This window comes from Heloderma suspectum, chromosome W, assembly GCF_057233095.1.
Source record: "Heloderma suspectum isolate Gila_16-S chromosome W, 16-S_ref, whole genome shotgun sequence".
Taxonomy (NCBI): domain Eukaryota; kingdom Metazoa; phylum Chordata; class Lepidosauria; order Squamata; family Helodermatidae; genus Heloderma; species Heloderma suspectum.
Genome location: NC_139475.1, coordinates 56368951 through 56386994, shown reverse-complemented (window position 1 = coordinate 56386994; position 18044 = coordinate 56368951). Strand labels below are relative to the sequence as shown.

General features: G+C 50.1%; 1 protein-coding gene across 1 annotated transcript in view; it reads left to right on the top strand.

Annotated features, from left to right (window-relative positions):
* Nucleotides 1-9480, top strand: part of LOC146334044 (paralemmin-1-like) — a 475461-nt gene extending 465981 nt beyond the window's left edge. Inside the window, exons 7-8 of the mRNA XM_084824906.1 lie at nt 7177-7302; nt 8891-9480. Coding sequence (XP_084681032.1) covers nt 7177-7302; nt 8891-9480 — 716 coding nt within the window. The remainder of the gene's footprint in view (nt 1-7176; nt 7303-8890) is intronic.
* Nucleotides 9481-18044: the final 8564 nt, after the last annotated feature.

The following is an 18044-nucleotide window of genomic DNA, read 5'->3' as shown; positions in this document are numbered from 1 at the left end:
AATATGAACCTGAGCACGCTCCGGGAGAGAGCGGAGGACAAGAAGGCCTGGCATGCTGTGGTCCATGGGGTCACAAAGAGTCGGACACGACTGAACGACTGAACAACAACAACAAAAATTAAAACACCTCTCCTAAGGCTTAGTAACCGGCAGTAAGAGCTTGAAGCCACAGTATACTGGTATTTTTGTGTTTTGGGAACACTGGAATGTGGTCCCCAAGAACTACTCCAAAATTGAATTCAACCCTTGGGCTGAAAGAGGTTCAATACCCCTTCAGGTTTATGTACTGCCTGATGTTCTGTATGGTTTGTTGCTGATTAAAAAGAAAAAAAGGAGGGTGCAAATGCCAGCCAATGGCCTGTGCAGTTCACAGTCCTAATGGCTCAGCATCCTGCCTCCACTGGCAGCTGCAACCACTCCCTGAAAACACGCAGCCAATTTCCAAGAATGAACACCGTTGCTGTTTCATGTTCCATCTTCCCCTTGTAATCAGATGTTCCAGACAGCCTTTAGTGCAGCCACACTCCCTTTGGAGGTGTGAACAGTGGTGACCTGTGTTGTCTTTGTAATAAGAATAATGAGCAAGTGAACATCTTGAGCGGGTATTATGGGATGTGTGGAACTGTGGTGTGGCCTGCAGGGTGCTGAGCGGTGCGGCATCTCCCATCTTGGTTACCTCCACCTTCTTCTCTCTAGTCTTGCTGTGTATCACCATAGTCTGCTCACTTCTGTCCCAAGCTCCCCTGTTAAAATCCTGCATTTCTTTTGCTACTGAGACCATGAGACGCCCCTGGCCCCCTATCCCCTCCCGTGTCCAACACAAACTCATAGAATAGAATCATAGAATAGTAGGGTTGGAAGGGGCCTACCAGGCCATCGAGTCCAACCCCCTGCTCAACGCAGGAATCCAAGTCAGAGCATCCCTGACAGGTGGCTGTCCAGCCTCGTCTTGAAGGCCTCCAGTGTGGGACAGCCCACCGCCTCCCTAGGGAATTGGTGCCATTGTCGTATTGCTCTGACAGTCAGGAAGCTTTTCCTGATGTTCAGCTGGAATCTGGCTTCCTGTCACTGGAGCCCATTCTTCCGTGTCCTGCACTCTGGGAGGATCGAGAAGACATCCTGGCCTTCCTCTCTGGGACAACCTTTCAAGGACTTCGAGAGCGCTATCCTATCTCCCCTCAGTCTTCTCTTCTCTTGCCCTCCTCTGAACCTTCTCCAGCTTGTCTGCATCCTTCTTAAAGTGTGGTGCCCAGAACTGGACACAGTACTCCAGATGAGGCCTGACCAGTGCTGAGTAGAGGGGAACTAGTACTTCCCAGGATTTGGAAGCTATGCTTCCATTAATGCAGCCCAAAAGAGCATTGGCCTTTTTTGCAGCCACATCGCATTGTTGGCTCATATTCAGCTTTTGATCTGCAACAATGCCAAGATCCTTCTCGCTTGTAGTGTTGTTGAGTCACGTATCCCCCATGTTGTAACTGTGCATTTGGTTTCCTTTTCCTAGGTGCAGAACTTGGCATTTCTCCCTATTAAATGTCATTCTGTTGTTTTCTGCCCAGCGCTCCAGCCTATCAATATCACTTTGAATTTTGTTTCTGTCTTCCAGGGTATTAGCTATCCCGCCCAATTTTGTGTCATCTGCGAATGTGATCAGCATTCCCCACACCTCCTCCTCCAAGTCATTAATAACAATGTGGAAGAGCCCTGAGCCCTGCGGTACCCCGCTTGTTCCCTCTCCCCAGTTTGAGAAGGTCCCATTGATAAGCACTCTTTGAATCCGATTCTGTAGCCAACTGTGGATCCACCGGATTGTTGTTTCATCTAGCCCACTTTGAGCTATTTTGCTCATCAGGATATCATGGGGCACTTTGTCGAAAGCTTTGCTGAAGTCGAGGTATATGATGTCCACAGCATTCCCACGGTCCACAAGGGAGGTTACCTGATCCAAAAACAAGATCAGGTTTGTCTGGCAGGATTTGTTCTTGACAAGTCTGTGTTGGCTTCGAGTAATCACGGCATTGTTTTCAAGGTGCTTCCAGATGGATTGCTTTATCATCTGCTCCAGAATTTTCTCAGGGATTGATGTCAGACTGACTGCTCTGTAGTTCCTAGGTTCCTCCTTTTTACCCTTTTTGAAGATAGGGACAACGTTAGCCCTCCTCCATTGGAGGAGGCAAAAAGGAGCCTCCATTGGAGGAGGCATTCATTGGCAAAAAATGGAGTCTGGCGGGTGGAAGCATGGCAGGCATTGTTATAAGCAAATTCTGCGAGAGGCAGCAAGGAAAACCAGTCATCTTGCTGGTAATTGACATAACAGCGCAAATATTGCTCCAGAGTCGCATTGGTGCGCTCAGTCTGACCATCCGTCTGGGGATGGTGGGCGGAGGAAAGACAGAGCGTCACATGGAGAAGCCCAAGTAGCTCCCTCCAGAAATGGGCAGTGAATTGGGGCCCCCTATCCAAAATCAAACCGTCGGGCCATCCGTGGAGCCAGAAAACATGCGCCAAAAACAGCTCCGCCGTCTCCCTGGCTGTGGGCAACCCAGAGCAGGGGATGAAATGGGCCATCTTAGAAAACAAATCCACCACCACCAGAATGGTGGTCTTACCATGTGAGGGAGGCAAGTCAGTGATGAAGTCAAGGGAGAGCAGTTTCCAAGGTCCTGAGGGGGTAGGCAGGGGGTGAAGCAAGCCTGTGGGCTTGCTGGAGGGGGCCTTCACCCTCTGGCAGGTTGGGCAGGAGGCGACATAGGTCTTGACGTCCCGACACACACGAGGCCACCAAAAATCCCGCATCATTCCATGCAGGGTCTTGGCGAAGCCAAAATGCCCAGCGGTGGGGGAGTCATGGCTAGGGATGTACGAAAGGCACTTACCTGGTCCCGCAGCTTGCTTCGCGGTGGGGGGGAGGCGCTTTGGTTCTCCCCCCGAAGTTCAGGCTGGGGGGGGAGGCGCCCCGCCTCGCCCGGCCGAAATTCAGGCCGGGGGGAAGCGCCCCGTCTGGCACTTCCCCCATCCTCCATGGTTGCTCAAAGAGAATAGACAGCGGTTCTGAGAGTTCTTCTGCCAGCTCCTTTATTACTCTAGGATGCAGTTCATCTGGCCCTGGAGATTTGAACTCATTCAGAGTAATGAGGTGTTCCTTCACCATATGCCTATCGATCTCAAGCTGCAATCCTGCCCCTTCAGCTTGGACTTTGCATTTGCCAGGGATGTCATAGACCCTCTTTTGGGAGAAGACTGAGCCAACGCAGGAATGGAGCTCCTCTGCCTTTTCTTTGTCATCTGCAATCACTTTTGCTATCCTTATTTAAGGATGAACCACCATTTCTTTTCTCTGCCTTTTACTGTGCACGTAGCTGAAGAAAGCCTTTTTGTTGTTTTTAGCATCCCTCACTAACCTCAGCTCATTCTCAGCTTTAGCCTTCTTGATGCCATCCCTCCAATAGCCAACTCAGGAGACAGACGACAAGGATCCTTTCCGAGGCTTTATTCCTTTATTCCTTTATGACTCTTTCAGATGCTAATCACTAGCAACTAAGCAAGGAACAGCACTGGGGAAAGATAGCAGAGTAGCCTAAGCTCCAGGTAAGGCAGATGGTCCCTGTTTGAAGGAGAACCATGGGAGGACCCTGAACTTATGGGCTAGGGAGAGATCCTCCCTCTTTCCCTTGGGTCCGCGGGACACGACCGTTGTTTGCGCGCCAAACACATGGAGCACCTCCTTTCGGCGCCCTCCATTTGGTGCCGCTCCCTGCATCTGCGCCGAGCGTCCAGCAAGCCCCCCTCCAGTGCTCTCTCACTGCCAGGGTCAGGGTCTATCCCAGGAATGCTGGCAGGAGGGATCTCTGCCAGCCACTGTGGTTGTGAGAGACGAGCAAGCTCCTCTCCCACGGATTGCTGATCTTCCTCAGAATCAGAACTGCTCTGGGGGTCTGTCGGCTCAGTCTCCACCCTGACATCATCCCCGCTCCCATGAGGCCCTGCCTCGTGCTCTTCCCCTGGGGCCCCGGGTTTGTGGGGGTACAGCTGGTGGAAGCGCCTCAGCAGCAACGGAGCATGCACATTTTGTGCGGGTTCCCAGGTTCGCTCATCGGGCCCGTACCCCTTCCAGTCCACTAGATATTGCAGGCAGCCGCGAGAAAGGCGGGAGTCCAGAATCTCCGCGACCTCAAACTCCTCCTCCCCCTCCACCAGCACTGGCGGAGGGGGGAAGGAATCAACCGAGTGATGAGGGTCACCAGAAACCAGGGGGGACAGCAAGGACCAATGAAAAACAGGATGGATCTTAATGGAGCGGGCAAGAGCCAGGCGAAAAGCAACAGGGTTAATCTGGGCCGTAATCTGGAAAGGCCTCGTGTGACAAGGCGCAAGCTTCTTCGCAGGCGAGTGAGTGGGGAGGTATTGGATGGACAACCAAACCCAGTCCCCCAGTTGCAGAGACAGACCCGGCTGGCGCCACCGGTCCGCAGAGGCCTTGTAGGCTGTCTTGGCTTGCTCGAGGGAGTCCCGTAAGAGGTGGTGTACCGCTCGCAACTCCTCTAAAAACTCATGGGCTGCCGGCACCGAAGAGGGAGCTAGGGTGGACGGGAAAGCCCTGGGGTAGTAACCAAAATTGGCAAAAAATGGAGTCTGGCGGGTGGGAGCATGGCAGGCATTGTTATAAGCAAATTCTGCGAGAGGCAGCAAGGAAAACCAGTCATCTTGCTGGTAATTGACATAACAGCGCAAATATTGCTCCAGAGTCGCATTGGTGCGCTCGGTCTGACCATCCGTCTGGGGCTATTTGCGTAGCCCTTATTTTCGCCATAGTCTACGTAAACCTTTACGTAAACTACCGGGACCAAATAAGGAATGCAAATGGCGGCGCCCATGGGCACCGCCATTTGCGTACACGCTTTTTTTTTTTTTTTCTAAGTCACCCGTGATAGGCTACGTAACGATTTACGTAGCCTGTCACGGCTGACTTTGGAAATCTAGCCGTAAATCGTTACGTAGCCTATCACGGATGTTTGTTTGTTTTTTTACTTTATTTTGTAATGGCGGTGGTGGCAGCCGGTCGGAAGACCGGCCGCCGCCCCCGCCCCTGCCCCTGCCCCCGATGAACCGCCGCCGAACTCCCGCCGGGACCCGCTGCCGAGAGGGACATTCGAGGGAGGTAAGTCCTATCCCGAAAGGGGGGCGGGGGGGTGGAGGAGAATTTCACCAACAATTTCAGGGGGCCGAATGCGTTGGCATTTGGCCTCCCCGAGATTCGTGGAGAAATTCTCCGCCATCCCTAGTCGTGGCACTGATGTAGGACCGTCTCATGGAGGGGTCTAGAAGGCACATAGACCCGGCCGGAATGGTAAAGCAGTCCACCTCACAAAGAGAAGGGGGTAGACTCGGGGGGGGCAGAGCCTAGCCCCAATTCCTTCAGTTTTGTGTGGATAAAAGCATCCTGACCCTGTGCAGAGTGAAGGAGCTCCTCCCAAGAGTGAGGCACTGCAGCTGCCGCCAGGCTCTGGTGGGGAAGAATCGGGGGGGGGGATTTCCCTCAACCCCTGGCTGGAGGTCCGGCTTACAAGAAAGAGCATCTGCTTGTAGGTTGTCGGAGGCCTTCACATGGCAAATGTGGAACCGGGAAAAAAAAGCAACCATGTAATCTGCCGCTGGTTTAAGGCACGGGCTGTCTGAATATGTTCCAGGTTGCGCTGGTCGGTTCTAACTTCAACTGGGTGCTGTGTCCCCTCCAGAAGATGACGCCAGGTCTCCAAAGCGGACTTGATGGCCAAACGAGCCGAGCACCTCCTTTCGGCGCCCTCCATCTGTCAGCGCTCCCTGCATTGGTGCCGAGTGTCCAGCAAGCCCCCCTCCAGCGCTCTCTCGCTGCCAGGGTCACTATCTCTCCCAGGAATGCTGGCAGGAGGAATCTCTGCTGTGCCTGTGAGGGATGAGCGCGCTCCTCTCCCATGGATTGCTGTTCCTCCTCAGAATCAGAAGTGCTCTGGGGCTCTATGGGCTCAGTCTCCACCCTGACACCCCCAGAGTTCCTGTAACTGCTACTTTATCCACAAAGTCATCCCTGTTGGTTAGGATCAAGTCAAGGATAGCTGATCCTCTAGTCCCTTCCTCTACTTTCTGTAGGAACCCCTTTTCTTTTTCTTTTTATTTTCCCATTAATATTCCCTGTTCATGCCCTTCGTCATTGCAATGGATTTTAGTGGGTTTTTTTATGGGGTTTGAAAGCTTAATTGAATACGAATAATAAAGTTTATTACACATTTTTTTAAATTAGACTGAAATATTTTTAATTATATGGCAAAACATGTTGTCATGTTCTTAGGAGCAGCCGCCATATTGAATCCGCCATTTTGAACGTGTTCCCCTATCTATATTTTTCTATATTTTCAGTGTTTTGTTTCTAATCATCTTACGAACATAACACCGAAGGAATGATTTCTGCTGCAATTAGTTCTAGGTTGGGCCGTACTTTTGCGTAGATTTACTGGACTAGAAGAACCTTGTGTGACACTGGGAGGTTCTTCCCTGCTGAAACTAAGCCCTTGGGCAGATTTAGAGTGTAAGCTCTTTCGGGACAGAGAGGCCCTCACTCTAAGAATCAGAACGCATTGTGCAAGCTAGTCAGCCTTTTCTTTCCTCATGGATTGTCCGCTGTAAGGAAAAAGATGGAAGAAGCGGTGGGGAAACATGGGAGGGTTATGAGCAGAAGACAGCGAGGTCCTTCCCCCCAATAAAATTCTGTGAACAAGGCAAGGGGACTCGTAGGGATGCAACCACAGTGCATCTCTTTTTTTGCTGTGTCACTCGGATAGCATGATATTGTGGCCCTCTTAAAACAACACCCTATGGATTGTGATGGGACCACTGAGGGCAGCCAAGGGAGTGGGATTAGACCGTGGGGGGGCACCTAGAATTGTGGGGGAGACCACTCTCATTGGCTGTGCTTGTAGGGAGGAGCCTTGCTGCTGTTCCCCGCTTCCTCTCTGCACCTCTAACATTTGGGAGCTTGCCTTTAGGCACTGCCACCCCCACCTCCCTCCCGCCCCATGGCTGCCTTACGTCTCACAACTTCTCCCGCCAAACACTTCACCTCTGTGCTTGGGGTGGGAGTGGACGGCAGCAGGAGGGCCACACCAGGAGTTTGGAGTGCTCACTGTCCTGTTTGTGTCCCAGCTATGTACTCTGTGGAGATCACTGTGGAGAAGGACAAACTCATGGCGGTCCTATCCAGCACCACTAGACTTCCCAAAGACCGCTCAGTTCAGGGGGTCAAAGTGTACGAGGATGAGATGATCACACGCCAGTCAGCATCCCTCAGCCTAACCTACCTCACAGGGATGTTGTGATGCTGTGAATGTGTGGGGATAAGAACCTAGTATGACACAGCTTCCCAGGAAAAGAGCAGGATAAAATATAGAACAGGTCATGCAGGTCTCGCAATGGAATCCTATGAGTTCAGTGGGGCTTACTTCAAGGTCAGTGAGTACAGGACTGCAGCTTCTGCTGCTTCTCACTGGTGTCGTCTCAGAATTGGCCCCCGTGTTCCACCTGATGTCGAAACAGCCTTCCCCAACCTGGGGATGGTGAGAGTTGTACTCCAACAACTCTTGTCATCCCCAGCCAGCTGAACTTAAACCAAGCTAGCGAATCCATGCTGTAGTAAACCAAGAATTCTTGGACAACTGGTCCTCAGCCCTGCAAGGACATATAACCTGGAAGCAGCAGAGTGTAGCGATAAGCATGGTTTTATTGGAAGAGAATAAATTGTATTTTTAAAAACTCTGCCAACTCTTGAAATAGAACATTCTGGTGCCAGTGTGGGGGCAGAGCCTGGCACTGTGTGGCACATCTTGGTCACCTCGAAACAGAGTTATCTTTTTACCTTCAGCTAGGGGGAAAAAGGCAGAAAGGAGGGAAGATTCCTCACCCCTCTTTTTCCCACCAACCAGACCAAACACAGGAAAATTGGACAGGCTTCTGTGTGTTTCTCGTCAGTTGGTAACCCTCACTCAAATTCATTTAATGGATTTTTTAAATTTAAAAACAGGCTCATATTTCATTTTGATGTTGTCATCTCTGAAAATACCTAATATAACCCCTCTCTCTCAAGACCTTTCCCATCCCCCACCCCTATGCAAGCCACAGGAGGAGAAGGCTATCAATGGCTACTTGTCCTGATGACTCAGTGCCACCTCCAGTATCAGAGGCAGTGGGCCTGTGTGCACCAGTTGCTGGGGAACATGGGTGGGAGGGTGCCATTGCACTCATGCCCTGAATGTGGGTTTTCTGGGGGCAGCTGGTTGTCGTCTGTGTGATGATGCTGGACTAGATGGACCCTTGGTCTGATCCAGCATCAGGGCTCTTGTTGTAACATTATTACATTCTTAATAATGTGAGGGCATAGCAAGATCCATTTATTTACTACACATGTGCTGCTGGAGGGCAAGTAATCCAAGCTAGTTCCAAAAACCAAAGACTGCTTCTGCTCACCAGCTTCCAAACCTTAGTACCACACTCTTTCTCTGCCCAAATTCAACCTGCTTTTGGGGGGTGAGGGTGCCCCTGATCTGCACACACACAAGAGATGGACATTCAGGCCATGAATAGGTCAGCAGAATATGCATTCCAGTTACTTCAGACAACTGTCCGTCAGCTAAATGGGCCATCAGAGATCAACGTGGGTTTAGCAGGCCCCACAAAGTGAAAATCTGTATGGGCTGATGTAACAGCAAGTGGTCAACATCAGAAAGATGCTGAAAACATGCAGGTACTAGAGTCACTTCAGAGGTTCTTTCAGACACCTGCCCATTGTCCAATTTTTAAAGCCAACAGCAGCATGGTCACTCTCCTAGTCGTCACTGTGTACCCTCTTTCCCTCCCCTTGCAGTGGTCCACGCACTCTGTGCCAAAGATGGGGCTCTTGAGAACGGCCTTCACCAGCTCAGCTCATCCGAGGTGGATGAGCTCATCCAAAGGGCTGATGAGGTTACCCTGAGTGAAGCCTTGGAGAAGGCCAAGGACATGGAAGAGGCCAAAAGCAACCGTGCTAGCCAGAAGGCCACGCCCCGGAAGGAAATCACCAGCGTCCAGGCAAAACCAGTGGAGAGCCCAAAGCTCCTGGCCTCAGGGGATGGCCTGGAACCCAGCAAAGAGCAATCAGTCACCATGATCTTCATGGGCTACCAGAACGTGGAAGACGAGAACGAGATGAAAAAGGTGCTGGGTCTCAAGGGTACAATCAAGGCGGAGCTCGTGATGATCGAAGACACTGAGAATAAGGCAGTGGAGGCAGCAGATTGCATGGGGAAGGACCATGCCCCGCCCAACGGCAGTGCAGTGGAACCGGTGAGGGCCCTGCCTCAGAAGGAAGAGAACCAAGCCGGGGAGCACCCATCTGCCAATGACACCGAGCCCAAGGAGGCAGACCAGGATCTTGACCTGAAGAAGCAGCGTTGTAAATGCTGCTCTGTTATGTAAAAGGCCTGTGCCTGGAGCCCCGCCCTCAACTCTACAGCCAATCAGGACCGCCTTTCCCCATCACTCTGCCCTGGACACCTTGACTCCGCCTCTTCAGTTCCCCTTCTGAGTTCTACAAATTCCTAGGTTTAAAGAGTTTTTATTTGTACTTACCAAGACACACTATTCCCAGCCCCTTGGGCTTTTTTTAATTTTCAAGTGACTTGGGGAATAGAAGTGCAGCACTGGTGAAAAGAAGTGCATAATATCCAATAATGACACAGAGCTGCCAGATTCTTTTTTTCCTCTGCCTCCATCCATCTAACACCCTTATTCACTTTTGCATAAATGGGACAGACACACAATATATTTATTAGATGAAGTGATCCTTTGCCCTACTGTAGAAAGACTCATTAAGAAACCTTAACAGCCCTTCCCAACCTGGCATCCTCCAGAAGTCTTGGACTACAGTTCCCATAATCCCCTAGCCAGCTATGTAGTAGTCGTGGCTATGTCATAGTCCAACACATCTGAAGGACACCAGGTTGTGGGTTGTTGTTCAGTCCTTAAGTCGTGTCCGACTCTTCGTGACCCCATGGACCATAGCACACCAGGCCTTCCTGTCCTGCGCTCTCTCCCGGAGCGTGCTCCCTGCTCAAGTCCATATTCATTGCATCGGTGAGGCTATCCAGCCATCTCATCCTCTGCCGTCCCCTTCTCCTTTTGCCTTCAGTCGTTCCCAGCATCAGGGTCTTTTCCAGGGAGTTTTCTCTTCGCATTAGGTGGCCAAAATATTTCAGCTTCAGCTTCAGTATCTGTCCTTCCAGTGAGCAGTCAGGGTTGATTTCCTTTAGGATGGACTGATTTGACCTCCTTGCAGTCCAGTGGAGTGGAACAATTCAAGGGAGTGGAACAATTCTAGGTGCAGAACTTGGCATTTATCCCTATTAAATGTCATTTTGTTGTTTTCTGCCCAGTGCTCCAGTCTGTCCAGATCACTTTGAATTTTGTTTCTGTCTTCCAGGGTATTAGCTATCCCGCCCAATTTTGTGTCATCCGCAAATTTGATCAGCATCCCCTGCACCTCCTCCTCCAAGTCATTCATAACAGTGTGGAAGAGGACTGGGCCCAAGACTGAGCCCTGCGGTACCCCACTCGTTCCCTCTCCCCAGTTTGAGAAGGTCCCATTGAGAAGCACTCTTGGAGTCCGATCCTGTAGCCAACTGTGGATCCACCGGATCGTTGTTTCATCTAGCCCCCTTTGAGCTAGTTTGCTCATCAGGATATCATGGGGCACTTTGTCGAAAGCTTTGCTGAGGTCGAGGTATATGATGTCCACAGCATTCCCACAGTCCACAAGGGAGGTGACTTGATCAAAAAATGAGATCTGATTTGTCTGGCAGGACTTGATCTTGACAAATCCATGTTGGCTTCGAGTAATCACGGCATTGTTGTCAAGGTGCTTCCAGATGGATTGCTTTATCATCTGCTCCAGAATTTTCCCAGGGACTGATGTCAGACTGACTGGTCTGTAGTTCCCAGGTTCCTCCTCTTTACCCTTTTTGAAGATAGGGACAACGTTAGCCCTCCTCCAGGCATCTGGCACTTCCCCCGTCCTCCATGATTTCTCAAAGAGAATAGACAGTGGTTCTGAGAGTTCTTCTGCCAGTCCCTTTCTTACTCTAGGATGCAGTTCATCTGGCCCTGGAGATTTGAACTCATTCAGAGTAATTAGGTGTTCCTTCACCATATGCCTATCGATCTCAAGCTGCAATCCTGCTCCTTCAGCCTGTACTACGCCTTTGCAGGGGGTTGGGTGGGTGGGTCATCCACCCACCCATTCTCCTCTTTTGGGAGAAGACTGAGCCAAAGTAGGAATTGAGCACCTCTGCCTTTTCTTTGTCATCTGTTATCATTTTGCCATGTTTATTTAATAGCTGAACAACCATTTCTTTCCTGTGCATGTAGCTGAAGAAAGCCTTTTTGTTGTTTTTAGCATCCCTCACTAACCTCAGCTCATTCTCAGCTTTAGCCTTCCTGGCACCATCCCTGCAATTCTCTGCTCCCTGCCTGCACTCTTCCTTTGTTGCTTGGCCTTCTTTCCACTTCCTATATGTGTCTTTTTTTGTTTTCAGGTCATTCCTAAGGTTTTTGTGAAGCCACATTGGCTTCTTCTGTTGTCTTCCACCTTTTCTTCTTGTCGGAATGGTTTGTAATTGTGCCTTGAGAATTTCCTTTTTTAAAAGCTCCCACCCATCTTGGACTCCTTTTCTCGTTGGCGTCGCTTGCCATGGGACCTTCCTGATCATTGTTCTGAGTTTATTAAAATCAGCTTTCCTAAAATCCAGGGTATGTGTTTGGCTACACTCAGCTTTTGCTTCCCTTAGAACCAAGAACTCAAGTACAACATGGTCGCTTTCCCCCAGAGTTCCTGTAACTGCTACTTTATCCACTAAGTCACCTCTGTTGGTTAGGATCAAATCAAGGATAGCTGATCCTCTAGTTCCTTCCTCTACTTTCTTTAGGCGGAAGTTATCCGCCACACAAGTCAGGAATTTCCTGGAGGGGCCATGTTTTGCAGAACTTGTCTCCCAACAAATATCGGGGAAATGGAAGTCCCCCATTACTACTACATCATGCTTCCTTGAAACATTGACTATTTGCTTTTCAAAAGTTTCATTCTCGTCTTCTCCTTGGTTGGGTGGCCGGTAGTAGACTCCAACCACCAGGTTCCTTTTATTCTTTGCTCTATTTATTTTGATCCAGATGCTCTCGATGGGGCTACCAAGCTCATCCTCCTGTATTTCTGTGCAGAGATATGTATTTTTCACATACACCTCCCTGTCTGTTCCTCCTGTTCTTTTTGAACAAGTTACATCCTTCCATTGCTGTATTCCAGTCATGAGAGTCATCCCAAACACATTCTTCCCAGCCCTTGTGAGGTGCAACCCGTCCCTTGCCAACAGCCCATCTTCCAGGAAGTATAGCCCGTGGTCCCAGAATCCAAATCTCTCTCGTCGGCACCACCTTCGTAGCCAGTCATTCACCCGGAGTATTTTTCGTTCCCTTTCTATCCCTTTTCTAACTACTGGAAGGATGGATGAGAAAACTATCTGGGCCCCAAAGTTCTGGAGTTTCCTCGCCAAAGCTTCAAAGTCAGACTTGATTTCTTCATAGCTCCGCTTGGCAGTATCATTTGTTCCCACATGGATGAGAAGAAAGGGATACCTGTCAGTGGGCTTTATGAGTGCAGGCAACCTTTCAGTCACGTCTCTAATTCGTCCTCCTGGGAGACAACATACCTGGTGAGTCCACGGGCCTTCGTGACATACTTGGGTCTCGATTCCACGCAGCAAGGAGTCTCCCACTACTACCACTCTTCTCTTCTTCTTGTTGTAGGCCTGGGTTTCATCGCCTCTGCTTGACTGACCTTCAGCCTCTTGCTCGCTCTCGTGCAGGTTCCCCTGTGATTTCTCCTCTGCAGGCTGTCCTCCAGTGTCATCCGCAAGTACCTGGAATCGGTTCCACAGCTCCACTGCTTCCACTGGCGCAGAGTGGCGTCTAGTTCTTCTTCTCCTAACTGTCACCCTTTTCCAAGGAGTATCCTTTACTCCATTTTTCTTCACCTCAGCATTTCCCACTAGCTCATCTTATCAAAGTGCCCCATGATATCCTGATAAGCAAACTAGCTCAAAGTGGGCTAGATGAAACAACGATCTGGTGGATCCACAGTTGGCTACAGAATCGGACTCAAAGAGTGCTTACCAATGGGACCTTCTCAAACTGGGGAGAGGGAACGAGTGGGGTACCGCAGGGCTCAGTCCTGGCCCCAGTGCTCTTCCACATTTTTATTAATGACGTGGAGGAGGAGGTGCAGGGAATGCTGATCACATTTGCAGATGACACAAAATTGGGCGGGAAAGCTAATACTTTGGAAAACAGAAAGAAAATTCAAAGTGATCTGGACAGACTGGAGCGCTGGGCAGAAAACAACAGAATGACATTGAACTGGGATCAATGCCAAGTTCTGCACCTCGGAAAAAGAAACCAAATGCGCAGTTACCAGATGGGGGATACGTGTCTCAACAACACTGCAAGCGAGAAAGGTCTTGGAATTGTTGTCGATCACAAGCTGAATATGAGCCAACCATGTGATGTGGCTGCAAAAAAGGCAAATGCTCTTTTGGGCTGCATTAATGGAAACATAGCTTCCAAATCCCGGGAAGTACTAGTTTCCCTCTACTCAGCACTGGTTAGGCCTCATCTGGAGTACTGTGTCCAGTTCTGGGCACCACACTTTAAGAAGGATGCAGACAAACTGGAGAGAGTTCAGAGGAGGGCAACAAAGATGATCAGGGGACTGAAACAAAGCCCTATGAGGAGAGACTGAAAGCACTGGGCATGTTTAGCCTTGAGAAGAGAAGACTGAGGGGAGATAGGATGGCGCTCTTCAAGGACTTGAAAGGTTGTCAGAGAGAGGAAGGCCAGGATCTCTTCTCGATCCTCCCAGAGTGCAGGACACGGAAGAATGGGCTCAAGTTCCAGGAAGCCAGATTCCAGCTGAACATCAGGAGAAACTTCCTGACTGTTAGAGCAACACGACAATGGAACCCATGACCTAGGGAGGCGGTGGGCTCTCCCACACCGGAGGCCTTCAAGACGAGGCTGGACAGCCACCTGTCAGGGATGCTCTGACTTGGATTCCTGCACTGAGCAGGGGTTGGACTCGATGGCCTTGTAGGCCCCTTCCAGCCCTACTATACTATTCTATGATTCAATCTTGCTGTTGCTGTTCAAGCTTCCGGTCTTCACTTTGCTGCTGTAGTTCCCCCGTTCTGTCCAAGAACTCTTCGTGTTCTCTTATTCCCCAGAGGGTCGACAATCGCCGCTCCAGTCCACTTACTTTTTCTTCCAGCAGATCATTGTTTCATCTAGGGGAAGAGGTGGGTCTGGCCTCTTCCTCCTCCTCCCAGCCAGGCTTCCACTTGGACTCTCTGCTCCTGGAGTCCCGGATGTGATCTTGGAAGGTTTGGAGTTGGAGTGGGCAGTTGGGGTGTATCAGGTCCCCTGAATTGGAAACCTCCCCAAGCAGGGCATCTTTTGGGGGCGGTGTCAACTGACTCACCTTGAATCCTACAAGTGCTGGGGCCTGTGATTGGGTCCTCCTTCTCTGAGTTCAGGGAGGAAAATGGTGGGGAATGAGAGCAAAGGAGCGCACAGACTGCACTGGGAGACCTTGGTGGATCTGTATCCTTGCCCATAGCCATGAGAGAGGTGAGGGATCAATGCTGCACAAGGTCTCCCCACTTAGAGCAGGGCAGAAGGGTGGATGCATCCAATAGGGCAGCTTAGGGTGCAATCCTATGCACGTTTAGACAGAAAAAAGCCCTATAAATCCCAGCATCCCTCAGCCAGCATAGCCTTTAGTTTCTCGAGGCCCTTGCCACTCTGCCATACAGTCTGAGAATCGCTGTGTTAGAGGTGCTCCCTTGCTTGGACCAAAAAGAATGAGAGACAAAGACAGACAGACAGACACACACACATACACACACACACACTCCTGTGCTATCATGCAAGCATCTCCCTCAACCCCACCCCAGTAGAACCCAAAGTTCTGTTTGTAAAACCCACCATGCTACATGTAAAGGCAGAGCAGCAAGCCTCATGGTGGCTTCTTTTGCACGTTTCTGTAGGTCAATCATGTCCTTGTGCAGGCACTCAACCCATTTGCCCTTCTCAGTTTTCCTGGAAGCAGCAGGACGGCCATGGGGTTGAAAACCCCACTGGTCATGTGAACATAGGAAGTGGCCTGGCACAGAACCAGTCCATTTGCCCACCTGGCACAAGGTTGCCGACTCAGAGAGAAGTCTTTCTTAACCCTTCTTTAACTGGTGATGCTGGGGATTGAACCTTGGGCCTTTGACATGCCAAGCAAGCCCTCTCCGCCACTGAACTATGGGGGACCTCCTCCAGTTCCACCTCCTTGAAGATGCCCATAAAGTTGGGCGCTCTGTTCCTTTCCCTTGGGATGGGTGCCAGCCAGTCCTGAAGGGAAGGGGTGGGGTGTCATCTCCTGATTGGTTACAGCTAATCAGTGGGCGGGGAGACGCAGCAGTCAGCTGATGAAATAATACAATATGGGGTGACTTTACAGTGGCATTTGCCAACCTGGCCCCCTCCAAATGTGTTGGCCTGCACACAGGCCATTCTGGCTAGGGATGATGGGAATTGTAGTCCAACTCATCTGGAGAGTGCCAGGTTGGGGGAGGTGACTTTAATGGGCTTGTTTTGATGCCAAAATATTGCCATTGTAAGTGACCTTTTCCAGGAATTGGTGGCCTGTGGTTCCTCACTCTTAAAACTGTGTCCCACTCATGGTGGTACTGAGATACAACGACACCAGAGACAAGGGACTCAGCTGCCCCAGTGCAGTTTGATTGGCACTTTTGGCTTCCAATTGTGTCCATTTGGGTGGTGACAAAAGCCAAGCATTGGCTCATAGAGATACAGGGTTAGAGCAACTCCTGCTGTCTGTGTTATATTCCTGCCACCAAAATGGTGGCTTTCAAATGGGAACAAGAAGTGGGATCACATTTTATTTCTTTCTGTCTCTATGGTTGAAAATTAACGTTGAATTTCCTTTAGTTGTATCTCAGTTCCAACAAACTAAAAAGGGGTGTGGGGGAATATGACAAAGGGGGTTAACACACTCAATGCTAAAAGAAAAAATAACCAGCGGGCATGATCCAACCTAACTTAATTGTGACTAAATTCCTTTGGGATTTAAGATGGTTGCAACCATCAGTGGTGCTGGATTGTGCTCAAAAAATGATCAACAATTATGTGAGGACAACGGAGAGTTGAATTTACTGCTTAAGGAAGGAAACATCTAAGTGACAGCAGGGGGTGTTTAACGGTCAGCAGTCAAGAATCCTGCAGTGCAGTGTAGGGAGAAACCCAATGGGAGAGAATCTAGGTGTCCCTTGAAGGTTAGTGGGTTGGATCCTTTGAATCCACTCCACCACAGAGAGTGGATTATGTCAATGCATCCTGTCAAAACTTCCCCATCCACTATGGGGAGCTGTGGAGCTGGAGACGGAAGCAATTGACCCCAACAGCTTCCATGCCAATGGAGGCAATAGATGTTCCCAACGTTTCTACCCAAGCAAATTTGGCTTGTTTTGCTTGGGACTCCATTGATGTGACCCCATGGCCTGTAAGTTGTCCCAATGCTTTTGTCCTCCCAATATCACCAAAGTTTGCTGGTGAAAAACACCGCACAGGAACTGGCCCACCATTTTGCAAGTGGCCAGCGATACAGGAGTTGTCTTCGTAGGATGGGGCCCACCACCATGGGCCAAAAATCCTACCCAAGGATTTCAATCAGTGTGGACACTCTTGGTGGCGGAGAGAAGCGAGCCCACCCCACCCTATTTTCCTCCTCCCTGACAATGGACCAGCGGTGACCTTAACCACCCTAGCTTTTCTCTGGCCTCTCGGGGAAGGCTCTGGCATACAAACATCTGCACCAGCAGCAGGCAGCCTCTGTCAGCAATGCCTCGACCTTTCTCACGTTCTCCATGCCTCCCCTGAGCCAGCTGTGACAGCATGACCTGAAGTCAAACAGCAGCAAACAAACACACACACCTGGATGTCTTTGACGCCAGGCCTTGAACAGAGGGCCCACCAGCAAGGTTGTGTGAGGACCATGGAGCGAGGTCAACATCCCATTCTGCTTCACAGATTCCACTGCTGATGTGCTCCCCACCCCTTGCCCATTTTCCTTCCCACCACCACCACCCCTGGTCTCTGTCTCATCTCTAGTGTATAAGACATGGTGATCCCCTTTGTATGCTCAGTCCTTGGCCCACCTTGGCTTGCAGAAGTGCTCTCCGCTCTTTCTCCCCAGCTTTTCAATCATCATGACCAGCTGTTTGAAGTTCCCCCTTTCCCCATTGCTGGTTTGTAATATACTGGAACAGACCAAATAAAAGGTGTGAATCATCTGGAAAAAAAGAATTCAATTGATCCTTTCTGCTTTTCTTTACTTATTTAAAAGATGTTTTGGTCAGTGGATGCTGGTAGGTCTGATGTCAATGAGGTAGTGAATCTGCTCCAGGTTGCAGTCAGACCCAGTCAGAACTCTTAAGGAGCCATCCAAGGTGCAAAACACTGGTTTCGGTCGCCCTTTAGCAAAACTGTCAGAGTGGTGTACAATCTGGTGCCCTCCAGATGAGTTGACTACAGCTGCCAAAGTCCCCTAACCAGCCATCTGGAGGACAGCAGGTTGGCAAAGGCTGAATTAGGTGATAAAACATCAAATCTAATATCAGAGAGCAGAGCAATGGGGAAAAAATTCAGTGTAAGAGTTCAGCAATGCAGATATTCAAAATGGCATGCATGAACTGATATTATCTGTTTAAGAGCCTCAGCAAATAAACATGTCTTCACCTGGCCCCTGAGTAATGTCAATGTTGGCACCCTCCCTGGGAAGGCATTCCATATGTGGGCTGCCACAACAGGAAAAAGATCCCACTCTGGTCAGCCACTGACCTACCTTCAGATGGTGGGGCAGCCAAAGGAGA